General features: G+C 42.7%; 2 protein-coding genes across 3 annotated transcripts; both read left to right on the forward strand.

Annotated features, from left to right (window-relative positions):
* The first annotated feature begins 201 nt into the window (after positions 1 to 201).
* On the forward strand, positions 202 to 3,534 carry LOC311022040 (uncharacterized protein). Its single transcript, XM_084023052.1, has 7 exons — positions 202 to 738; positions 914 to 1,032; positions 1,748 to 1,876; positions 2,021 to 2,123; positions 2,725 to 2,843; positions 2,921 to 3,066; positions 3,138 to 3,534. The coding sequence occupies exons 1-7, from the start codon at positions 678 to 680 to the stop codon at positions 3,244 to 3,246; spliced, it is 786 nt and encodes a 261-aa protein (XP_083879178.1). The 5' UTR covers positions 202 to 677; the 3' UTR covers positions 3,247 to 3,534.
* Positions 3,535 to 4,452: 918 nt separating this feature from the next.
* On the forward strand, positions 4,453 to 18,629 carry LOC311022025 (cohesin subunit SA-2; the record flags this gene model as incomplete). Of its 2 annotated transcripts, XM_084023024.1 has the most annotated exons (33): positions 4,453 to 4,612; positions 5,068 to 5,160; positions 5,829 to 5,916; positions 6,188 to 6,349; positions 6,999 to 7,095; positions 7,192 to 7,268; positions 7,469 to 7,540; positions 8,151 to 8,355; positions 9,090 to 9,241; positions 9,310 to 9,383; positions 9,454 to 9,577; positions 9,662 to 9,760; positions 10,648 to 10,727; positions 10,806 to 10,913; positions 10,999 to 11,119; positions 11,197 to 11,326; positions 11,409 to 11,512; positions 11,893 to 11,985; positions 12,074 to 12,160; positions 12,696 to 12,896; positions 12,974 to 13,056; positions 13,128 to 13,215; positions 13,298 to 13,378; positions 13,999 to 14,091; positions 14,181 to 14,340; positions 16,416 to 16,552; positions 17,369 to 17,470; positions 17,552 to 17,581; positions 17,648 to 17,802; positions 17,877 to 18,005; positions 18,088 to 18,272; positions 18,343 to 18,418; positions 18,494 to 18,629. In XM_084023024.1, exons 2-33 carry the CDS (start codon positions 5,117 to 5,119, stop codon positions 18,627 to 18,629), a joined length of 3,573 nt encoding a protein of 1,190 aa, XP_083879150.1. In that variant the 5' UTR covers positions 4,453 to 4,612; positions 5,068 to 5,116. The 2 variants fall into 2 exon arrangements, with proteins under 2 accessions (XP_083879150.1, XP_083879149.1); XM_084023023.1 differs by having other exon boundaries at positions 6,999 to 7,268; positions 18,343 to 18,392; positions 18,504 to 18,629.
* Between the last annotated feature and the right edge of the window lie 1,182 nt (positions 18,630 to 19,811).

A 19,811-nucleotide genomic window follows, 5' to 3' on the forward strand; every position in this document is an offset into this window, starting at 1 on the left:
TATATTAATCGATCAAGAGGAAATGAATCTGCAAATATTTCTTTCGAGGAAAAAAAAAGGCCAACATGTCTTCCAGCTTCTCGGTTGTGAAGATTTGCTGAACTGAAGGTAATGTTTTAATATTTTTTTACATTATAAACCCAAAATGATCAACTGAGAAAATAACTGTCAGATTAATAGAAAGTAAACATTAATTGTAGCCCTATAAATACATGTAGTGGAGTAAAATGTATATCGTAAATAAGGAAGAACCATGACGTCATTTTTCAGCATCACTTCGGCGGGGATGCAGAGCTGAACCATGACGTAATGAGAGAGGCTCGGTGTGTGGCTGCCGTTGCACAGGGCGTGGTGGGCTCTGTAGTTCTTTTTGTTTGTTCTCTCTATGACGACATGGATCCTCCGGGTGTGAAGCAGTTCGTCATCACCTCAGCTGCTCGCGAGCTTCGACACCTGCAAGAAAACCGCAGCGAATCACCGCTGAGGAACCCGGCCGAGCGGTGAGACCCTGAACGCGCCTCCAGCCTGCGGTGGACGGGACTCCTCCGACCCGAGGCCACAACAGGATGCATTACATCGGTATTAGATGATCGGTGTGTTCTCCTCTCAAGCCCCCCCAACCAGCCTGATGACGTCGCGTCCATGAGCAGAGGAGGAGAGTGAGACATCGGGGAGAGATGGCGGTGAGCACGTCGGAGCCGATCCGGCAGCCGTGCGTCTACCACGAAGCCTTCAGAGGTGAGTCCCGGTCCCCGGGTCCGTCTCCCGTCCCCGTCCCCCCCCCCCCCCCCGGGACCTGCAGGGTGGATGGACGGATGGACGGATGGATGACGCATGCACGTTGATTGTTATGGTTAAAGGGTGGGGATGTGTCAGACAGGCCTGGTGATGGTGGTCTGTGTATGTGGTCTAGTGGAGCTACAGGTGAAGAGAGCCCTGATGCCGGTCCAGCTGAGTCCGGTGCAGGTGGGCCTGGAGATGTTCTGTCTCTGCGGGCAGCTGGACCTCCTCATCAGGGCGCAGATGCAGCAGGTATGCATCACTTCAACACCCACTGCTGATATAAAAAAATCTCTCACTGCATTACTGGGACTGAAATTAAACAAAAGTTTTTCTTAAAAAAGCAAATAAACAGGAGTCTTGGAAGTATTAAGTAACGCATTCCCTTTAAATGTGTATACGTCATTTATATCAACATTAGCATGAATAATATATAATATAATAAAACAACAGAAGTTCATCAGAATCAGAATGATTTTTATTACCAAGAAGGATTTTACACCATCGAGGAATTTGTCATGTGACTAAGGTGCACACATTAAACAATAAACAAACAGTGACTATAATATATAATAAATACAAACAAACGGAGACATAAAGCAAGGTTGATTGATAAGGATTAATAAATAGAGACTACAAAACAATGTTTAAATAACCACCAAAAGGAAGCTTATCTTAAAATGTGTTAAATCATAATTTAGATAATTGAAAATTCATACTTTAGCAAAACAATTGAAAGAATTGCCTCCATGTTGCCTTTCATTTGAGGTTCTTGTTTTTTTTTTTTCAAATAATTTACGATGCTATTAGACAGGAGCAACAAAAGCACACATTTAAGCATACAAGGCTTACATTTGACTTCCTTGTATACCCGTCCCTTGTCCCAACATGCCCAGATGTTATAAACTGGTTTGTGTTCATAATCATTCCACATCCTCCATCCTTGTTCCTCATATCCGTGCTCCAGTTCCAGGAGCAGTTGGGTCAAGGCTGCAGCCCGGAGGAGTCGGACACTTTCCAGACTCAAGGATCAGACATCCTGGACCAGATGCTGCAGTGCCTTGAACATCTACCAAAGCCGATGCCACAGCTGGAGGTATCGCTTCCCATGATATCGTGTTCACATCACACACAAGCACACACACACACACACACACACACACACACACACACACACACACACACACACACAGAAGAGTGATGGAAGGCATCTGAGGGTTGATACGTGTTTTCCCTACAGGACTATCTGGACCTGGTGGGTCTGTCGGTGATGTTTCCTCGCGTGGAGGTGTTCCTCATTCAAGGAAGCCCAGTGGACATGCTGGAGAGGCCGCCGATGGACGGTAGGAGGAGGAGGAGGAATATTTGCTTCTTTCTAATTTAGAAATCTTATTCTGTTCTGCACAGATAGATCTTTATTGTCATTGCAGATTATAGGCCTTCAACCAACCTTTGTTGGGAGCAGTTTCTAGTGCGTAGCTAGAAAAATAAATAAGAAATAAATGACAAATATAAATATAAAAATGTAAAGAATATACATATGAATATAAAAACAGCAGTTATTGCTCCATTGTTGCCCGAAGTACAGTTTAAAAGCCAAATACTTCATTTTTCTTTGCTTGACTTGACACACAAAAACACAAGATTGGTTTTAAATATGATGCACTGTGTAAAATATCTTAAATTGGCTCCAACATTAATGCATAATAAAATGCGTCAGAGGGGAACGTTATTCTGCATAATGAGCACATTCTGCTGAATTTAAATGTATTTTTTACACATTTTGAAAATGTTCTCTCTCTCCCTCTGCACCTTTTATATTATATTATATATATAATTTATATATTTCACATGGATGACTTCACCCCTCCATCCATACTGGGTATTCACGCAATAAAAAAAATATATATTCATGCAACTAATGTAAAGTGACTCCTTCTGTAGAATACTTCTTCCACATCACCAAACTGAACCAGCTGCTGGTGCTGAGTCAGCAGCTAGAAGACGATATCCGGCACCTCGGGAGTCATAAATACATCGCCCACCAGCTCTCGGTTCTTTACGTAAGGACGATATGTTTCTATAGAAAATTAAAAAACCTCAGTGTTTTTCTGTATAATGTTATTTTTTCTCCCCACAGCAAGTCATCAGCTCCTTCAGAGGAATCCAGACTTTCTCTGACATGAAGAAGGACATCGAGGCGAACTTCAAGCAGATGAAACAGTCTCTGGTGGTGGAGGAAGGCGCCCGGCACGAACCTCAGCTGGCCGCTCACTACATCAGCTGGTGAGTCCACGATGTGGATTTGAGGAGGATCACCTCGGGCACTAATCTGATAACAACCCCTCCCTGTGTAGGATATTAGAACTGACTCACAGCTTGACATCGGCGGTGCTGACGCTACCGGAGGAGCTGACGGACGACCTTCACCAGGCTGTGACCTTCGCCTCGCAGTTCCTGTCCTGACTCCGACGCCGACCCCTGACCCTCCGATGCACCAGGAGCTTCTAAAATGAACTGACGCTGTGATGAAAAGGTGCTACGCCATGATTCATGTGATGGATGCTGGGATTTGGATTCATTTACAAATCATGTAGGTTTTTTTATATCGTCCTCCTGAATGTGGATCATATTCGTCCCCGTGGAAATGAATGTAACGTGTGAATTTAAATCCCTCCTTGCACTACTGCTACAACTATACTGTTGTACTTTCTTCTTTTTACCTAATAAAATGTAATGCAATAGGGAATTGTGTTTGCGTTCTCCCTCTTATGGGCAGATGGAATCCGAAAAGGTGATTTTACAACTCTCTTACATGAGCTGAGGTTTTCTTTTACTGTTAAATTCTGGATAAAAATGTAAAAACATGTCTTCACAAATAGAGAAATAGAGACATTAAACAAAGTAAAGCACGGTAAATAATAGGTTCCTGTACTTTACTTGAGTATATCCATTTTCTACTACCAGACTAATATATAATATGATTGATTAATAATACTTACTGTTGCCTTTATTCATAAATACATCAAGCAATGTGATATAGTATATGTAATGGTAAATAAAATAATGTAAAACATAATAAAGTATGATACAGTACAGCATAATATGGTATGGAATATAAAATATAGCAGTATAGTACAGCATAGTATAGTACAGCAATATAATTGTATAAATATATTGTATAGTATGAGTGTAATATAGTATAATTAGTTGTATAGTAGTATAATTAATAGGTATTTATTAAAAGTATCTTATACATTTTTTTCTATGCCAATACTTTTGTACATTTACTTAAGTAAAAATATGAAATGCATGAATTTTACTTGTACTAGTATTAGTTTCTACACTGTTGTATATATTTATACTTGCTTGCATCTGAATGTCTACCTTTTATCTCATTTTTTATTTTAATTTATAATATTTTATTTTGAAAGAACTCACGACCGGAAGGAGACAACATGGCGTCCTGTAATTTTTATAAAATGTAATTAATTTTATTAAAGCCCTCTTTGTGATCATTCCGGTCTCCAGACCGGCTCCGGTCTCCGGTGACGTATGCGGCAACAAAACCAAAAACCGGACAGACAAGCCGCAGGGGGGGGGAGGGTCTAAGTGTGAGTGACGCTCTGCCGCAACCAATCACGCGCGTTTGATTTAGTCCTTCAGCCAATCAGGATGCAGTTAGGCTGAACTTGAATGTGAGAGCCGGAGACGAAGAAGAAGAAGAAGGAGTATAAGCATAATATTCGCGCTGGAAACTGTTTGAATTTTATTATTGTGCTAAAAAACACACAACATGAAGATAAAGGAAGGACACGTCAACGTGAAGAGGGTGAGTTTGAAAAGTTTAAGGCGGTCTGTTTACCTGTCAGTCATCTTTGTTACGACGTACACAAACCACAGGTCTACTTCAGAGATACGTAGCGACTAGCAGCTAGCTGTAGCTTAGTTATTAGCTGAAGCGGTGTCATGAGCTAAAGCAGAGTCGTTAGCTATGTCTCTAAAAGCCTCACGGAGCTCAAAGCATCTTCTCTGCCGTGTGCCCTTGAGCAACCCCTTTAAATCCCCCTGCTAGCCCCTCCCCCCCCGTGGGAAGGGGCCATGCTGGATTTTCATGTAAACACAACCTCCCTCTCACTGGAGATGGGCATGACGACCTCCTCTCTCTCTCTTTATATATATGTGTGTTTGTTAATATTCAATCCGGGACTTTTAAATGTTATTTTTAAATGTATTATTATTATTATTATTATTGTTAATTGTTTGTCCTCCAAACTGTGTTTCCAGATGCAGAGAGGCACTTCTGAGCTCTGTTGTGTGAAGACCTGAGGAGGAGATGATACCAGATCCTTCATCTGCATCCCGGGCCTCCCAGCAGAGGTGAGATCAGATTATCAAACCTTTATTGATCCCCTCGGGTGTTTACAGCAGCACAAACACACACCTATTGTCTCTTACCTGCACTTATGGCTTTTTCGTGGCTGATGCTGATTATTACTAATCCAGGAGACCCGAAACCGATTATTATTTGAAGAAAAAAAGTGCCAAAAGGTGTCCACGTTTAGAATACCACAAACTCTTAACACAAAAGCTTGTTGAAATTCTTTCCAGCACATGTTTAATTCACAGTACCTTTAATGCAAAGTGTACAGGGAGCTATCAGCATTATCATTAAGAAGAACCAATGAAAAAACAAATAAAATCAAATAGTTCCCTGAAGTTAGAATAACTAAAATAAAGACTGCATCAACCAAAGTGGTGCATTTTAAGATAAAATTGATTTATCAGCAGTTTGGCTTAAAAAATGACAGATTGAATGACCATTGATCTGATAATCCGTCGACCCCTCAGCTGTAATGCAGGTAAATAGTGAAAATTAAAGAATATAACTGTAGAACTAAATCAAAGTTTCTACAGCAGTTACGTAAATGTCGTGGACTTAAATGTGTACACATATGCATTGTGTGAGCTGTATTAAAGAACATGTATTTACTTTTCACCGCTGGTCTTTGAATGCTAATGAGAATCCTCCGTTTCTCGTGATGCAGTAAGAACTGTCGGGACGAGGCGAACGCCTCCGCGGCTGTCAATCATTCGGAGGATGAGTCGGGGAACGAGAACAGACGAAGGAGTCCGGTGGGTGTTTTCCTCTTCATCGTCACTGAAATATTAACAGAAAATACTTTTTTTTTGGGGTAAATCTTTTAATCAACTTCAGTCCTGATTAAAACGACCAAATATTCACTCATTTATAGAATGTTGACCTTTAAAATGCCAGTTTTTGTACACAAAGTAAATATTACCATAAAATCCTTGTAAATAGATTTTTTCCCACTTTTTTTTACTAAATCTTTTCACTAACGTCAGGTCTGATTGTAACGACCAAACATTTTTTTTAAACCCACAGAGACGGAGAAAGAAACCCCACGAGTGCTCGGAGAATGCCGCGCACCAAGGTGCCAAAGCGAGTCGCAGCAGCAGAGCAGGAGGCGGCCGCCGCGGGAAACAGAGGCAGGTGGAGGCCGTCACGCTGTTCGAGGTGGTCACCATGGGCAGGAGTGCCATGCAGGTAACACCAGCTCACCCTCCACGCTGATATATCTTCACCTCCACGCTAGGTTTCCTGCTTTTATGTGATTTTTAAAGTCAAACGCAGTGTGAGACGTGCAAAAGAAACATTACTTCCTCTTTGATTTTATAATAATAGTGTTAGTGGGTTCACATCAGAGCTGTCAAAAGTTCAGACTTACGATACTCAAGTAGAGTTTTCAAAACACTCTGGTAAAAGTAGAAGTACTGATTCAACTTCTTGACTCAAGTAAAAGTGAAAAAGTACAGAAATGTACTCAAAGTATCCATATGAGGACATTTCTTCTGTTTTTTTTTTGCAAAGTTAACTGAATTTTGCATCATAATATTTATAAAAAAAATCACTAATTCTTCTCAAATGCATTCAAACTAAAGTAATGAGCCCTTTTTTAAAAATGTGAGGAATAGAAAGTACAGATATTTGTTTTAAAATGGAGGAAAAGTAAGTAAAAATAAAGACAGAGAAGAAATAAATAAAGAAGTTCAGATACCTGAAAATTCTCCTTTAGTACAATAACAAAGTGTTCATACTTTATTACTTCCCAAGCTAATGTAATAAAAAGCCAATTTGTCAGAATCTGTATAATAATATACAGAAAGCACTCTAATATCCTGCTTCGTCTGAGCAGGCGGTGATTGATGATTGGATCGAGGCGTATGTGACGGACAGAGACTCTTCTCTCCTCGATCTCATCAGCTTCTTCATCCAATGCTCCGGGTGCAAAGGCAAGCCGCCAACACACACACACACACACACACACACACACACACACACACACACACTGAGAACACACACACTCAGGGTGTTTTCCTCCCTCCCAGGTGTGGTAACAGCAGAGATGTGTCAGAGCGAGGAGGACAGCGAGGTCCTGAGTAAGATGGTGGAGGAGCTGGATGAGGTAAGAGGCTACTTCCTGCGTCTTCATCAGATTAAACCACTCGAAGTAAAAAGGTGTGTGTGTGTGTGTGTGTGTGTGTGTGTGTGTGTGTGTGTGTGTGTGTGTGTGTGTGTGTGTGTGTGTGTGTGTGTGTGTGTGTGTGTGTGTGTGTGTGTGTGTGTGTGTGTGTGTGTGTGTGTGTGTGTGTGTGTGTGTTTCAGGACTCCGGTCTGCAGTATAAGAAGTTTCTGGCCTTTCCGTGGATCCTCACAGTCACATGGCCCATGGACACAGTCAGTAGTTCCTCCCTGCTTCATGGATTTGTCCTCACTTTTACATCCTTTTTGCCTTCTTGCCTCATTTCAGTTAATTGCATTATTTTAATTATAATGGGGACTAAATTATTATGTATTTAGTCCCCATTAGTTACTACCAAGGTAGGGACTAATCTTCCTGCGGCCCATTTAAAAAATCACAATATTGAACCAAACATGTAATTAAAAATGAGAACAAAAAAACAAAAAAAAACAAGCAAACGCCAACTACTTATACTATTTATACTATGGATTCAACTTAATTGTCTGTATTTATCCGGCGTGAATCTTGTTTTATAGGAAACACAGTTAGATTTGTGTCTCAGTAACTCTGTTCATAGTCAGACTTCCTTTTCGTCCAGCAGTGAGTTGTCGGGTCAAAGACGGCGTAATAAAAGCAGAATTAATGCTATTAATGCTGCTGTATCTGTTATTTATTCTGTGTATTGTTGTCCTGCTCAGTACTTCACACAGAGAGAGATTCTCCCTTTCAGGACCTTTTTTCTTCCTTCTAACTGAACTGACATCCAGTTGGTTTAAGCCCCTCCCCCTTCCTGTAACTGCTGCTCTTCTCCTCCCCGCGCTGTAGGACGGTGCCGAGTATCCTCTGGTCCAGCCGGGAGCGTACGGCCGCTGGTTCCACTCCGAGTTCTGCGACTTCGTGTCGGTGCTGGTGGGCCGGTGTCAGCACCGCGTCCTCTTCGACAGCTACCTGATGAACGCCCTCATCTCGCTGCTCACCGAGCTGTCGGACTCGTACGTACGAGCCTTCAGACACACCTGTACGCTGGCAGGTAAGGGAGAGAACACACACACACACATATATATATATACTGCCATTATTCATTAAAACATTTTTAAGGAGATATTAGGTTTGTTGGTCCTCCCCCATGAGATCTGATTAAAATAATCCTATTTTACATCATTTTGGAACATTATTATTATTATTATTATGACTGTAGATATGGCCCAAAATGCTTAAAGACAAAACTTGCAGTGGTTATTTTATTTATTTTATTGTTTACCTATATCACAACCTTCATTTAGAACATTTAGTTGTTCTAATAGTGTTTGCCCTGTAAAATCATATTCTGTAAATCAAAAGGGCAGAAAACATTAATATATCATCTTTCTGTAATTTAATTTATTTATAAATAAAACATTTTTTGGCACTGCGCCCTAATAATAATAATAATAATAATAATAATAATACAATTTTTAAATAAAAATAATATAATGTTTATGAAAATAAAAATAATGACAATAATAGTAAAAAATATAGCAACAATTACAACAATAAAAATAAGAAAAATATAATAATAATATAATGATGATAATACAAATAATAACTAACAAAAATAAAAATACATTAATTAATAATAATAATAAAAATAATAATAGTGATAATATTTATGAGATGGCAGAATAGAGTACTGTAATCTTGAGAGAATAAACAATAAATAAAAATAACTAAATAATTTGCTGAGCTCACCCATGCCTCCTGTCTTACCTGGACGTCCCTGATCAGCTGTGAAGCTGCTGAGCTCTCTGGTGGCCGTCGCTCTGAGCCTCAGCGCCGGCATCGAGAACAGCCAGAAACTCTACGAGGTCCAGAAGACTCGGACCACCAGACAGAAAAGCAGCCTGCAGCAGGAGAGGACGCAGAAGAAGGTCACGGAGGTAAGACCGGCGTCAGGATGAGGATTTATCTCCGTGAGATGAAGTCTGACTGCTGTCTTCCCTTCCAGCTGCAGGAGAAGAGAGTGGAGATCGAGAGCATGATGGACGTCATCTTCAAAGGGGTTTTCCTGAAAAGATATCGGTGAGTGTTTGTGTGTGACGCGGCGTGGATCTCGGTGTGTGTTATCTGCTGATCCTGTCTTCCCGTGCAGCGACGTGCTCCCGGAGATCCGCTCCATCTGTGTGGAGGAGCTGGGGTTGTGGATGAAGCTCTACAGCTCTGCGTTCCTCAACGACAGCTACCTCAAGTACATGGGCTGGATGATGCACGACAAGGTGTGACACGTCACAAAGATATCACAGATGTAGTGGATGTCTTTGTAAATCTTTAATAACGCCGGCTGGGAAACTGATTTTCAGACACCAGACGTGCGTCTCAAGTGTGTGTTAGGTCTGCAGGGTTTGTACGCCGATCCTCCACTCCTCCCTAAACTGGACCTGTTCACCACCCGCTTCAAGGTAAACACTTCTGTTCAACATTTTAGATGTATTTGTGTTTGGGCTTGCAATTTTCAAAATCGGTTGAAAAGTGAGTTTTTATTCTGCTTTATTCTGTGATTTGTTTTGAACGGCAGAGCCCTAGAATAAACAGTAAAAATGTCAGATTTAAAAAAAATGATGTCTCCTATTTATGCGTTCCATATAAGTAAAAGTTGCACAGAACGATTATGATTAATGATTAAGTCCCACAGCGGTGCGTAAGGATGAATTCTCCACCAGTTTCAATGGTTTTAGTGCACTTTCAGGATGAACGTCTGTTGAGTTTAATTGTATTAAACATCAGAACTTGCATAAGTTGGTATCTCAGAAAAGTGTAAAAACTATGGAAGACATTTAATAAAAAAGCATTTTTTCATTCATTTGAGGCCCCGTTTAAACGAAGGGAAAATGCAGATATTTCCACGCGGTTTGGCCTCTCATTTACACGAAAACCTAGTTTTTTTTATCACAGAAAACGATTATTTCTAAAAAGAGATTTCTGATAACGTTATGTGTTGTCACGTCAACTGGGAGAAACAGGGTTTTATGTCCTCAAGCATCACAGGAAGTCGCTGGTGTTATTTGTTGTTGTTGATTCTGAGGATTCTGATTGGCTTGCATGGCTTTTTATCCTTCTCCCTACACTGCCGCCCATAGGTATGGCATAGTTATAACAGCGCTCGACGGTGGATTCATGCGGGTTGATGTAAATGACAACTTTTGAAAACGATGCTGTGTGCACGATGTTATTTTTGAAACGGAGGAGGGGAAATATTCATTTCTCTAAATACCCTGCTACGTTGGATCCTTGCTGGTGATTTCCCTTCACTGATGCTCATGTGTGACGTGTAACGCTTGCGTTCCAGGAGCGGATGATCTCCATGACCTTGGACAAGGACAACGAGGTGGCGGTGCAGACCATGAAACTCCTGCTCCTCATCTCCAAGTGAGTCGCCTCACAGATGCTCTTTGCTCCCGTTGAATCCTCCATCATGTCCCACCACGTTTTCTTGTGACTCCTCAGAACGTCTGATGATGTGCTCAGTCCTGAAGACTACAAGCAGCTGCTCCGCTTCGTTTACTCCTCACAGCGCCCCCTAGCTGCCGCTGCAGGGGAGCTGCTCTTCTCACGGTGCGTTCACCTCCGTCACTTGGCATAAACAGGCAAAAACAAGCCCCAGATAATGGATGACATGCGTTTTTCTGGTCTTTGTTAGGCTTCTCAACACTGTAGTCCCTTCATCTGATACTCAGGATGAAATCGATGAGGAGAGCGCACATCAACGGCAAACATCTGCCAGACTGAAGGCTTTGCTTGAGTTCTACCAGCAGTCTGAGGTGAAACATACACCGGCTGCTTCAGTTAGATACGTAGATAAGACGGGAGTAACGTGTGTCTCTGCGTACGCTTTCAGCTGCACAAGCATGTGGTCTACCTGGTGGACAGTCTGTGGGACTGTGGTGGAGTCCTGCTGAAGGACTGGCCCACGCTCACATGTATCCTGCTGCAGGACCCTTCCTCACACAGTCCAGGCAACCCTGCAGGTCTGTGGATTTGTAGGCAGAAGTGTCCTTTAAATTCTTCTCTAGTTGATTTGTTTTAGTAAACCAGCTGATGTGTGTGCAGGTCTTACTCAGGCAGAACAAGCAGTCCTGGTGGAGATCCTGGTGGCTTCGGTGCGTCAGGCCTCGGAGGGACCGATGCTGGCAGGAAGGAGCGGAGCTAAGAAGGTTAGTGGAGATCCTGCTGCTCTCAAACACTACCACCTTTGTCCACAGGGGGCGCTGAAACGGCACAAAATGTCTCACAGTATCTTTAAACTACTTTTATACACAGTTAGGGACTTTCATCCAGTGCATCCCAACCTAGGGGTCACAAGATAAACCTGAGGGCTCACGAGATGTTCTTCTTTTGGACTTTATCTCAAATCTTGTTTGTAAACATTTTTGTTTAATTTGATTTTGAGTTAAACTGCTAACAAGTCATGGTAACAAAGCAAAAAAGATTGAAACACTTTATTGTATTTTCTCATATTATTCGATGCGTTTTCCTAACAGATTAACTTGTAGCACATTTAATGTGTTTTAATAAGCAGTGTTTTGTGTTTCAGGTAATGAGCGCCCGAGAGAAGAAGGCTCAGATGGACGACTGTACGAAGCTCACGGATCATCTCCTCGCCGTGCTTCCTCAGCTGCTGTCCAAGGTCCATATATCAGATTCTGTCTGCAGAACGTCACATTTCTTTGATGCTCTGTGGATAACTTATTTTGATGGTGTTGTTATTTGTGCAGTTTTCAGGTAGTTGTGACATCATCGCCTCCCTGATGAAGATCCCTCAGTACTTCCTCCCCGAGAGTCTGGAGGCTGACGGCACACAGGTCTGCATCGCCTTCCCTCATTAGTCATGTAATAAAACTTACACAGGATTTTTTTTAATTGAGAAATAACAACACGATTATTTAAATTGAGTGGTAAATAATAGACGTATTATGAAAATAAAGATAAAATCTTTCTCAGACTAAACGGCTGCAACATTTCAAAAAAGTTGGACAGAAAACTTCTCCAACCAGGAAAATTATCAATGTTTTCCTTACATTATCAAACCGTAGGATGTCCCAAAATGTTCATCCTCCCCAAAAATGGCACATTTTGCAGCAAATCCTCACATCTGAGTGTCTCATATTTTGAATGCATAAATGATTTCCTATCATGAATCATTTGTCATTAATAAATGTAAGTAAGGGATGTCAACTAATTGCTCACCTCAACTAATTATTTAAAAACTTGTCATAATCGTTCTATTTGCCTCGGGCCGTCCACAGTGGGTTTTTTATTTTTTATTTTTTGACAGCCGCTCCGAGCGCCTGAACTGTCATCGCCTGCTGGGTCACGTGATTTATTTCTCGTCCTCAGGCCGTGTCCGGTCTGATGGCGGAGATGGGCGCCGCGTTAGACCGCCACGCCGACCCCGGCGTCCTGGAGGCCGCCGCCCGCACCTCCCTCAGCCTGTGTGGGGAGGAGGCCTCCTGGTGCTCCGGAGCCCGGGCCGGCAGAGACGCTCTGGTCCAGCGCTGGGTGGACAGCCTGGCAGCTCTGCTGGGGGACGCACTCAAGGTTGAAAGATGGTCGACACACATGAGCATAGAATAAAGAGCCTTCACAATGAACTTATTATTTCATCTCCGTTGCAGAGCGAGAGTCAGACTTTCTCTGCCGACGAGGAGAAAACCGGAGAGATTTTAGCCACGCTGAAGAAACTCAGAGCTTTCCACAAGTAAGACTGTTAGAGCCGCTCCAGTTGACTGTTTTTACAACGTATTTATTGTTGGTCATCTGTTTGTCCAGCTGTCACGACCTCCTCAAGTGGAACCTGTTTGAGCTGCTGTCTCCTTTGCTGGCGATGGAGAGCAGCGAGGGAGGAGCGCCGCCTCAGGTAGCTAAACACCGCTCCGTTTAAATCAAGTTTGTCTTCTGGGATTTATTTCTCCTTCTCTTCTTCCTCTGGTCGTGTGAAGGTCCAGCTGGAGGCGCTGCAGTGTCTGTCTTACTGCATGCTCTGGTCGCTCAACACCAGCGGTGACACGTTAAACTCCAGAGTGAGTTCTGCTTCACTTATAATTAAAATAGGGTTAAAATAACATTTATATTAAATCTGTATCTCTGTTGTGGTTGTGTGTCCCGAAGAAATATCATAAAAGAATTGCAGAAATCCTCTTCAGTAGCATAATTACTAATTGTGATGAAAATTATTTGATCAAATATAATTTGTTTATGCCAAGAAAAAATGATAAAACAGCTGATCAAGCCTGTGAAGAGAAACAATTGTTTTAACTATTAAAAAAGAGCATCAAATTATGTTTTTCTAATTTTCTGACCGATTTTCCTGCATAATTTATTGATCAATCCGTTATTACAGTAGTAGAACAAGCTTTCATTTTTATTTATTTATTTTTTTTTTAAACAAAAATTGTAAAAATTCAGCTTTTTGACTGTGAATCTTTTTTTAATTTTCTTTGTCATCTGTGACATTGAAATAAAATATTTACTTTTGACTGTTGTTTTGGACGAAAACGTGACATTTTAAGATGTCGCTGCGGTTTCTGACAACTCGATAACTTGAGCAATGTATTGATGAATCCAATCAATGAATGAGTAGATTAGAAATGCAGGGAAGGAGTGAAGGGAAGTGTATGTTGAGCCTCATGTTGTGTTTCAGGAGAAGGCCGAGGCCCAGAGACTCCAGCTCCGTCTCTTCTGTGAACGGTGTCACCGCTGTCTCTCCCACTCAGACCTCGCCGTGCAGCAGCAGGTAAACATCATATTATACATAATATATCATATAATATACTGGTTTTTATTCCCTCACCTTCCTAACTGCCTTCTCTTTCCCATATTTAGGCTTTCCTGTGCGTGTGTGACGTCCTGACGGCTCATTCCTACCAGACTCAGGTGTGGGATCCCTCCTCCTTCGGCCCGCTGCTCTACACTCCCGGCCCCAAGCTGCAGAGGGCGCTGCTGGCCTTTGTGTGCGCTCACGTCTTTGTTGGAGCGGACGGCGGTGAGACATCGGCCTTGTTTTACGTGGTTTCACTTGAACCTTCGTGCTGATATGTTTTCCTTTCTGTTGCTTCGCTGTGCAGAACGATGTGGGGGAAGACACGGATGTCACTTTAACCGCTTTCAACAAGTTAATTCAACTTTTAACTGGAAAAACAGACGCAAATGATTAATCACAGGGTTTCCCACAAGTCAGGGAATTTCTGGGACTTTTAAAAAGTATTTTCCAGTCAGGGAAAGTCGGGAATATCATGGAATCTTGTCATCAAAATGTAATATTCCCCACACTGTATTTTTCTTTACCGCGTTTTTTCACAAGTTTCCCCCTATTTGAGTGGTTGTTATGGTTACTTGGTTTCTCAGTGCCAACAAATAACACAATTAATGTGCACCAAGCAGTGAACTAAAAGCTCACAAATTAATTTTAAAATATACACAAATGTGGCCTGTTTTCTACCTTCATTATAAGACATTCAGCTTTTTATTTAGGAAACAGTCTGTATTTCCTAGTCAGTATTTTTTGTTAACTTTTAACTTTTATTTGACAGTGAACACTTGAAAAAAGTAGTAGAGAGAATCTTAACTCAAGTAAAAGTAACAATTCAACAAATAAAAACTGCTACATTCAACATCCTACTGAAGTAAAAGTACAGAGGTATCAGCAGCAAAATGTACTTAAGTAGTTACATCTCCTCTTTAAAGTACTACACCGTATGAAGTATTTTACTACAGTGGTTTTAAACCGAAGGGTCAGACCTCTAAAGGGTCTACAGATGCCTCTGAGGGGTTTAATATTAACGGAGTAGAAAAGCAAGCTCTGATACACAAATGTGTACAAAGTATTCTCTATCATTGACCTCTTTCCTCGTCGTCCAGTTGAACTGAAACTATTTGAGATGTTTATGTGGAAATGTCTCTTTGGCAAGCCAGAAAAACAGCAAAACGCTCTGCTTTTAACTGTATTTTAAATATTATTATTTACATTTCTTTCATGCAGAGTCTTCTCATAACCGCAGCAGTTAAATAAATATGGGAAGTTTTAAAGTAGGGAGTGGAAGCTGTGCACTAAAGATCTGCATGTTTTTGAGATGTGTTGCCTCAGCGGTGCGTTCGGGTACCTGGGCAGAGTGCAGGACACCCCAGGACCCACATGGCATGGCAGTAGATACACAGCAGATGGCAGTCTCACGCCGTCGGAGCTCAGCACCCTCCCCCCCCCCCCTCTCCAGCCTTTTATTGATTCAGTGAAGCGGTTTGAGAACATGCAGATATTGAATGCAGCGCCACACATTTGGCTTAATAACTGACTCCAGATCTGCTCCCGCTGACGGTAAACGTCTCCAGCCTGACCTCGGGGCTGATTCAGGACCCTCCGTTCACAAAAGGAAAACCCCTGTTAATACATTCAGACTGAAAACTGGCACTTTGTTCTCGTCTGGTGCCCAGAAACCGAGATTGACGCGTCGGGAGCTTTGTGCTGTTTTTTCTTTGTGACGTATTAATCCGTTCACGTCGGCCTGTCACCCAAAACATTGCATTATCCGGTGCGATCGGCGTCCGCGCTCATATTGCATCCAAACACGGGGGACGCAGTCGATAGCGAGTCCTGGTGGGAATCTCTTAAATGTTCAAGCAAATACGATCCAGGCTTATTGGTTTTTGAACATGTAATAAAAAGCTATTGTTTTATTGGGTTTGCCTGGTAAGGTTTTTTTTGTTGGATAGACAGTGTTTTCTATTAGCTGCTGGATCAGAGATCACTCGGAGGGCAAGGGCACTAAGTTAAATCATAAAATCAGGGCAATCTCTTTCCGTGAGAAAATTCCATTAACTCTGGCTCACCTCTGAGCCGGTTTTATTAGCCTTGTGAAAGATTGAAGCCACATGGTGTCACAACCATAACTCCGCTCTTATGTTATCTTTGATTTCCACCTGCTAAAGCCATTGTCCTCAAACTAACCAAAACACTCCGCTTTGTTCTTTTTTTTTTCCTTCTTCTGTTATATGATTTCTGGTGATTAATTCCCCTCGCTCTCTCAAACCGCTCTCCCTCCGACTCCATCTGGGCTCCCTCAGCCGGCGAAGGCTCTGAAGTGGAGAGGCTGGAGGAGCTTCACAAGCGGAGAAGTCTGCTGGCGGCCTTCTGCAAGCTCATCGTGCACGGCGTGCTGGAGATGAGCACGGCCGCCGAGGTCTTCATGCACTACATGAAGGTGAAAGGTCAACTCCTTCAAATGAATAGTGGGAAATATGTGTGTTTGCACCAAGTAGACGAGAAGTTTGACTCAATCTCCTTGTCTGTAAGGTAAATCTAAAGAGAGGTTAGCTTAGCTTAGCATCTGGATCCATGTGGATTCTGGTGTGAAGCTGCTAACAAAGTTAGCTTCTATAATTCAAGGTCAACTTTACAGCTAAGTGTTAAAGTCATCTTAGTAGCTAACTAGCATTGGTAGCGACCTGTCAATCAGCAGGTAGACTTCTATACAACCAGAGAGGAGTCGCCCCCTGGTGGCCAGCAGAGAGAAGTAGGACCATTTTCTCATAGACTTCTATACAACCAGAGAGGAGTCGCCCCCTGGTGGCCAGCAGAGAGAAGTAGGACCATTTTCTCATAGACTTCTATACAACCAGAGAGGAGTCGCCCCCTGGTGGCCAGCAGAGAGAAGTAGGACCATTTTCTCATAGACTTCTATACAACCAGAGAGGAGTCGCCCCCTGGTGGCCAGCAGAGAGAAGTAGGACCATTTTCTCATAGACTTCTATACAACCAGAGAGGAGTTGCCCCCTGGTGGCCAGCAGAGAGAAGTAGGACCATTTTCTCATAGACTTCTATACAACCAGAGAGGAGTCGCCCCCTGGTGGCCAGCACAGAGAATGCAGGTTTAAGGCACTTTAGATTCGGCTTCACTTCTCAGACCCAGAGCTTACAACTTGGTAATTAGTGAGATTTTAAGGTCTTGTTGGATATATTTTGTTACCTCTGGACAGTTTAAACTTTACCATTAACACCAGTATCTCTTCGCCTCCAGTACCATAATGACTTCGGTGACATCATCAAGGAGACGATGTGCAGGACCCGACAGATGGACAAGATACAAAGTGCTCGTACCCTGGTGCTGTGTTTGCAGCAGGTAGACCTGCACATCCTGAGATACCAGCCTCGGCTACACGCTGCAAACAGCTGATGTGTGTTGGTCCTCTCTTCCCATCAGCTGTTCGTTCGTCTGAGGCGAGAGCAGGAGGGCGGCGGTGGTGGCGGTGGTGGCGGTGGCGGCGGTGGTGGCGGTGGTGGCGTTGGTGGCGGTGGTGGCGGTGGCGGCGGTGGTGGCGGTGGTGGCGTTGGCGGCGGCGGGCCTCAGCCAGGAGTCCAGACCTTCACCAGCATCAAAGAGCTCTCCAGGCGCTTCGCCCTCACCTTCGGGGACGTCGTCAAGTTCCGCGAGTGCGTCGTCATGATCCACAGGTCAGCTTGTTTCTTTCACATTGTTTGGGTTTTTTTAAGCTTTTTTTTTGACTCATGGTCTTCTTCGCGTGCAGGAACGGCATCGAGTTCGTGTTCCAAGAGTTTAGTCAGACCCCGGATTCATCTACGCCGCCGTACCTCTCCTATCTGACCATCCTCAGCGAATTCTCCAGCAAACTCCTGAAACCAGACAAGAGAACAGTGCAAGTGCTGCATGACATAAATATTACAACATTGTTTTTTTTAAAGCGCTGCTTTCTGAATGTCTTGTTGTCGCCCGTGCAGGTTCTCCTACCTGCAGAAGCACACGGCCGAGCACGCCGTGGACCTCCGGGCGGAGAGGTGGCAGCCGCTCGTCTACTATCGCGCCTCGCTGCTGGCGGCGGCCGACGGCGAAGACGCCGTGTCGTACGTCAGCTCGGACAGGAAGCCGCCCAATCGCTCTCCCTTCTCCAAACATAAACTTGAAGGTGCAGCACGGAAACAAGCAGGTAGAGTTAAAAAGCAGCAGCTGCATCATCATGCTTGTTTGTTTTTTAGGACACAAGTCGCCGTCGCCGCTCAACCCCGTCGACTCCAAGGTCGGTAAAGTTCTCAGATCCGGCTTCAGTCCAAGGTGCGGTGTTCTTATGTTATAAATCTCTACGCATCATCACCTGGCTCACGCTAACAACCTCATCTGACTCCTCAGCCATCAGGAGAAGACGGCCGACCAGGATCCCTTCTCCGTGCCCGTGGAGCCGCCCGCCAAAAGGCCGAGCGTGGAGGGATCCGTCCTCAGCGCCGGCTGTGAGGCGGACGATGACACCGTGGAGGTCGAACTGTAACGGACAGGAAGTTGGAGGAGAATCTGTGCTTCCCGTCCGGATGGCGGGACATCACAGTGAGACGATTTCCTTTTCTGTGTCCCAGCGTCAAGTTTGTTTTTTCTACAATACTGTTTAGATATTTCTTATTGTCAACAAATCCCATGAAAAGACCAAAACTTCCTCTGTGCCATAATCTTCAGCCCACAGTATTAAAAACACACCACTGTTGTGTTCGGTGACCTTATCTGACACGGCAAAGAGCATGGGAACTGTAGTTAACTCTCAATCAGTCCATGTTAACCGTTCGGCAGCTGTGAATACTGACCTGAGCACCACAGATGTATTAATCCACAGCTGGAAGTAGTGCAACAAATGCACTTTGACTCCTGTTTGAGTAAATTAACTCCAAACTAAAGTGTCCACTTGTTTTAGTGAATAACTGACAGTATATAATATGTATTTAAAAGTAATTTATGTGTTGACAGATTGGACATTTTATTAGATGGAAATCATCTTTTCTTGGGATTCGTTAACAGAAATATTTAAAACACAACGCTTCTTCTTCCGATAACGTCCCTTTCATTCGAGGACCAAGTGAATCAGAGTGTGTAACATGATGATCCGTATTTTAATTTGACATTTTATGTATTATCCTGCCCGCCACTTTATTATCGCTGCTTGCTGCTAGGTTACGGTTGAGTTAAAGTTTGCCAAAAACAATTTTATTTATTGTGGTAAATTTATTTAAATAAAAAAAAAAAGAAATATTCCAAACAAGTTTAATTTGCCAAGCTGTATAATATATATTTTATCATGTTCATTTCTATAAATGCTTTTACACGTAATACCCATGGAGACATTTTAATTTAAGTACTTCACTGCATTTATACATGTGTATTTAATGTGATGAATATCAGTGTTTACATGTGGTGTTCAATGAACATTTACACACATTTACCAGATGCTTCTAATAACTTTATTATTAATTTAAAGAAAAGTCAAAAGTACATTCAAATCAAGTACTTGATAACATAGAAAAGAAAATAATTTGACACTCATTTACAACACGGCAAGCACCAAATAAATATGTACATTTATGTATAAATCCATGTCTAATAATTTAATAAACCCATCTCACGCATCCAGTGAGTCTGTGGTGATGCGTTCAGACCTGCTATGTACAAAGAAACGGTGTGAGTG

This window comes from Eutrigla gurnardus, assembly GCF_963514095.1.
Source record: "Eutrigla gurnardus genome assembly, chromosome: 12".
In the NCBI taxonomy this organism is placed as follows: Eukaryota; Metazoa; Chordata; class Actinopteri; order Perciformes; family Triglidae; genus Eutrigla; species Eutrigla gurnardus.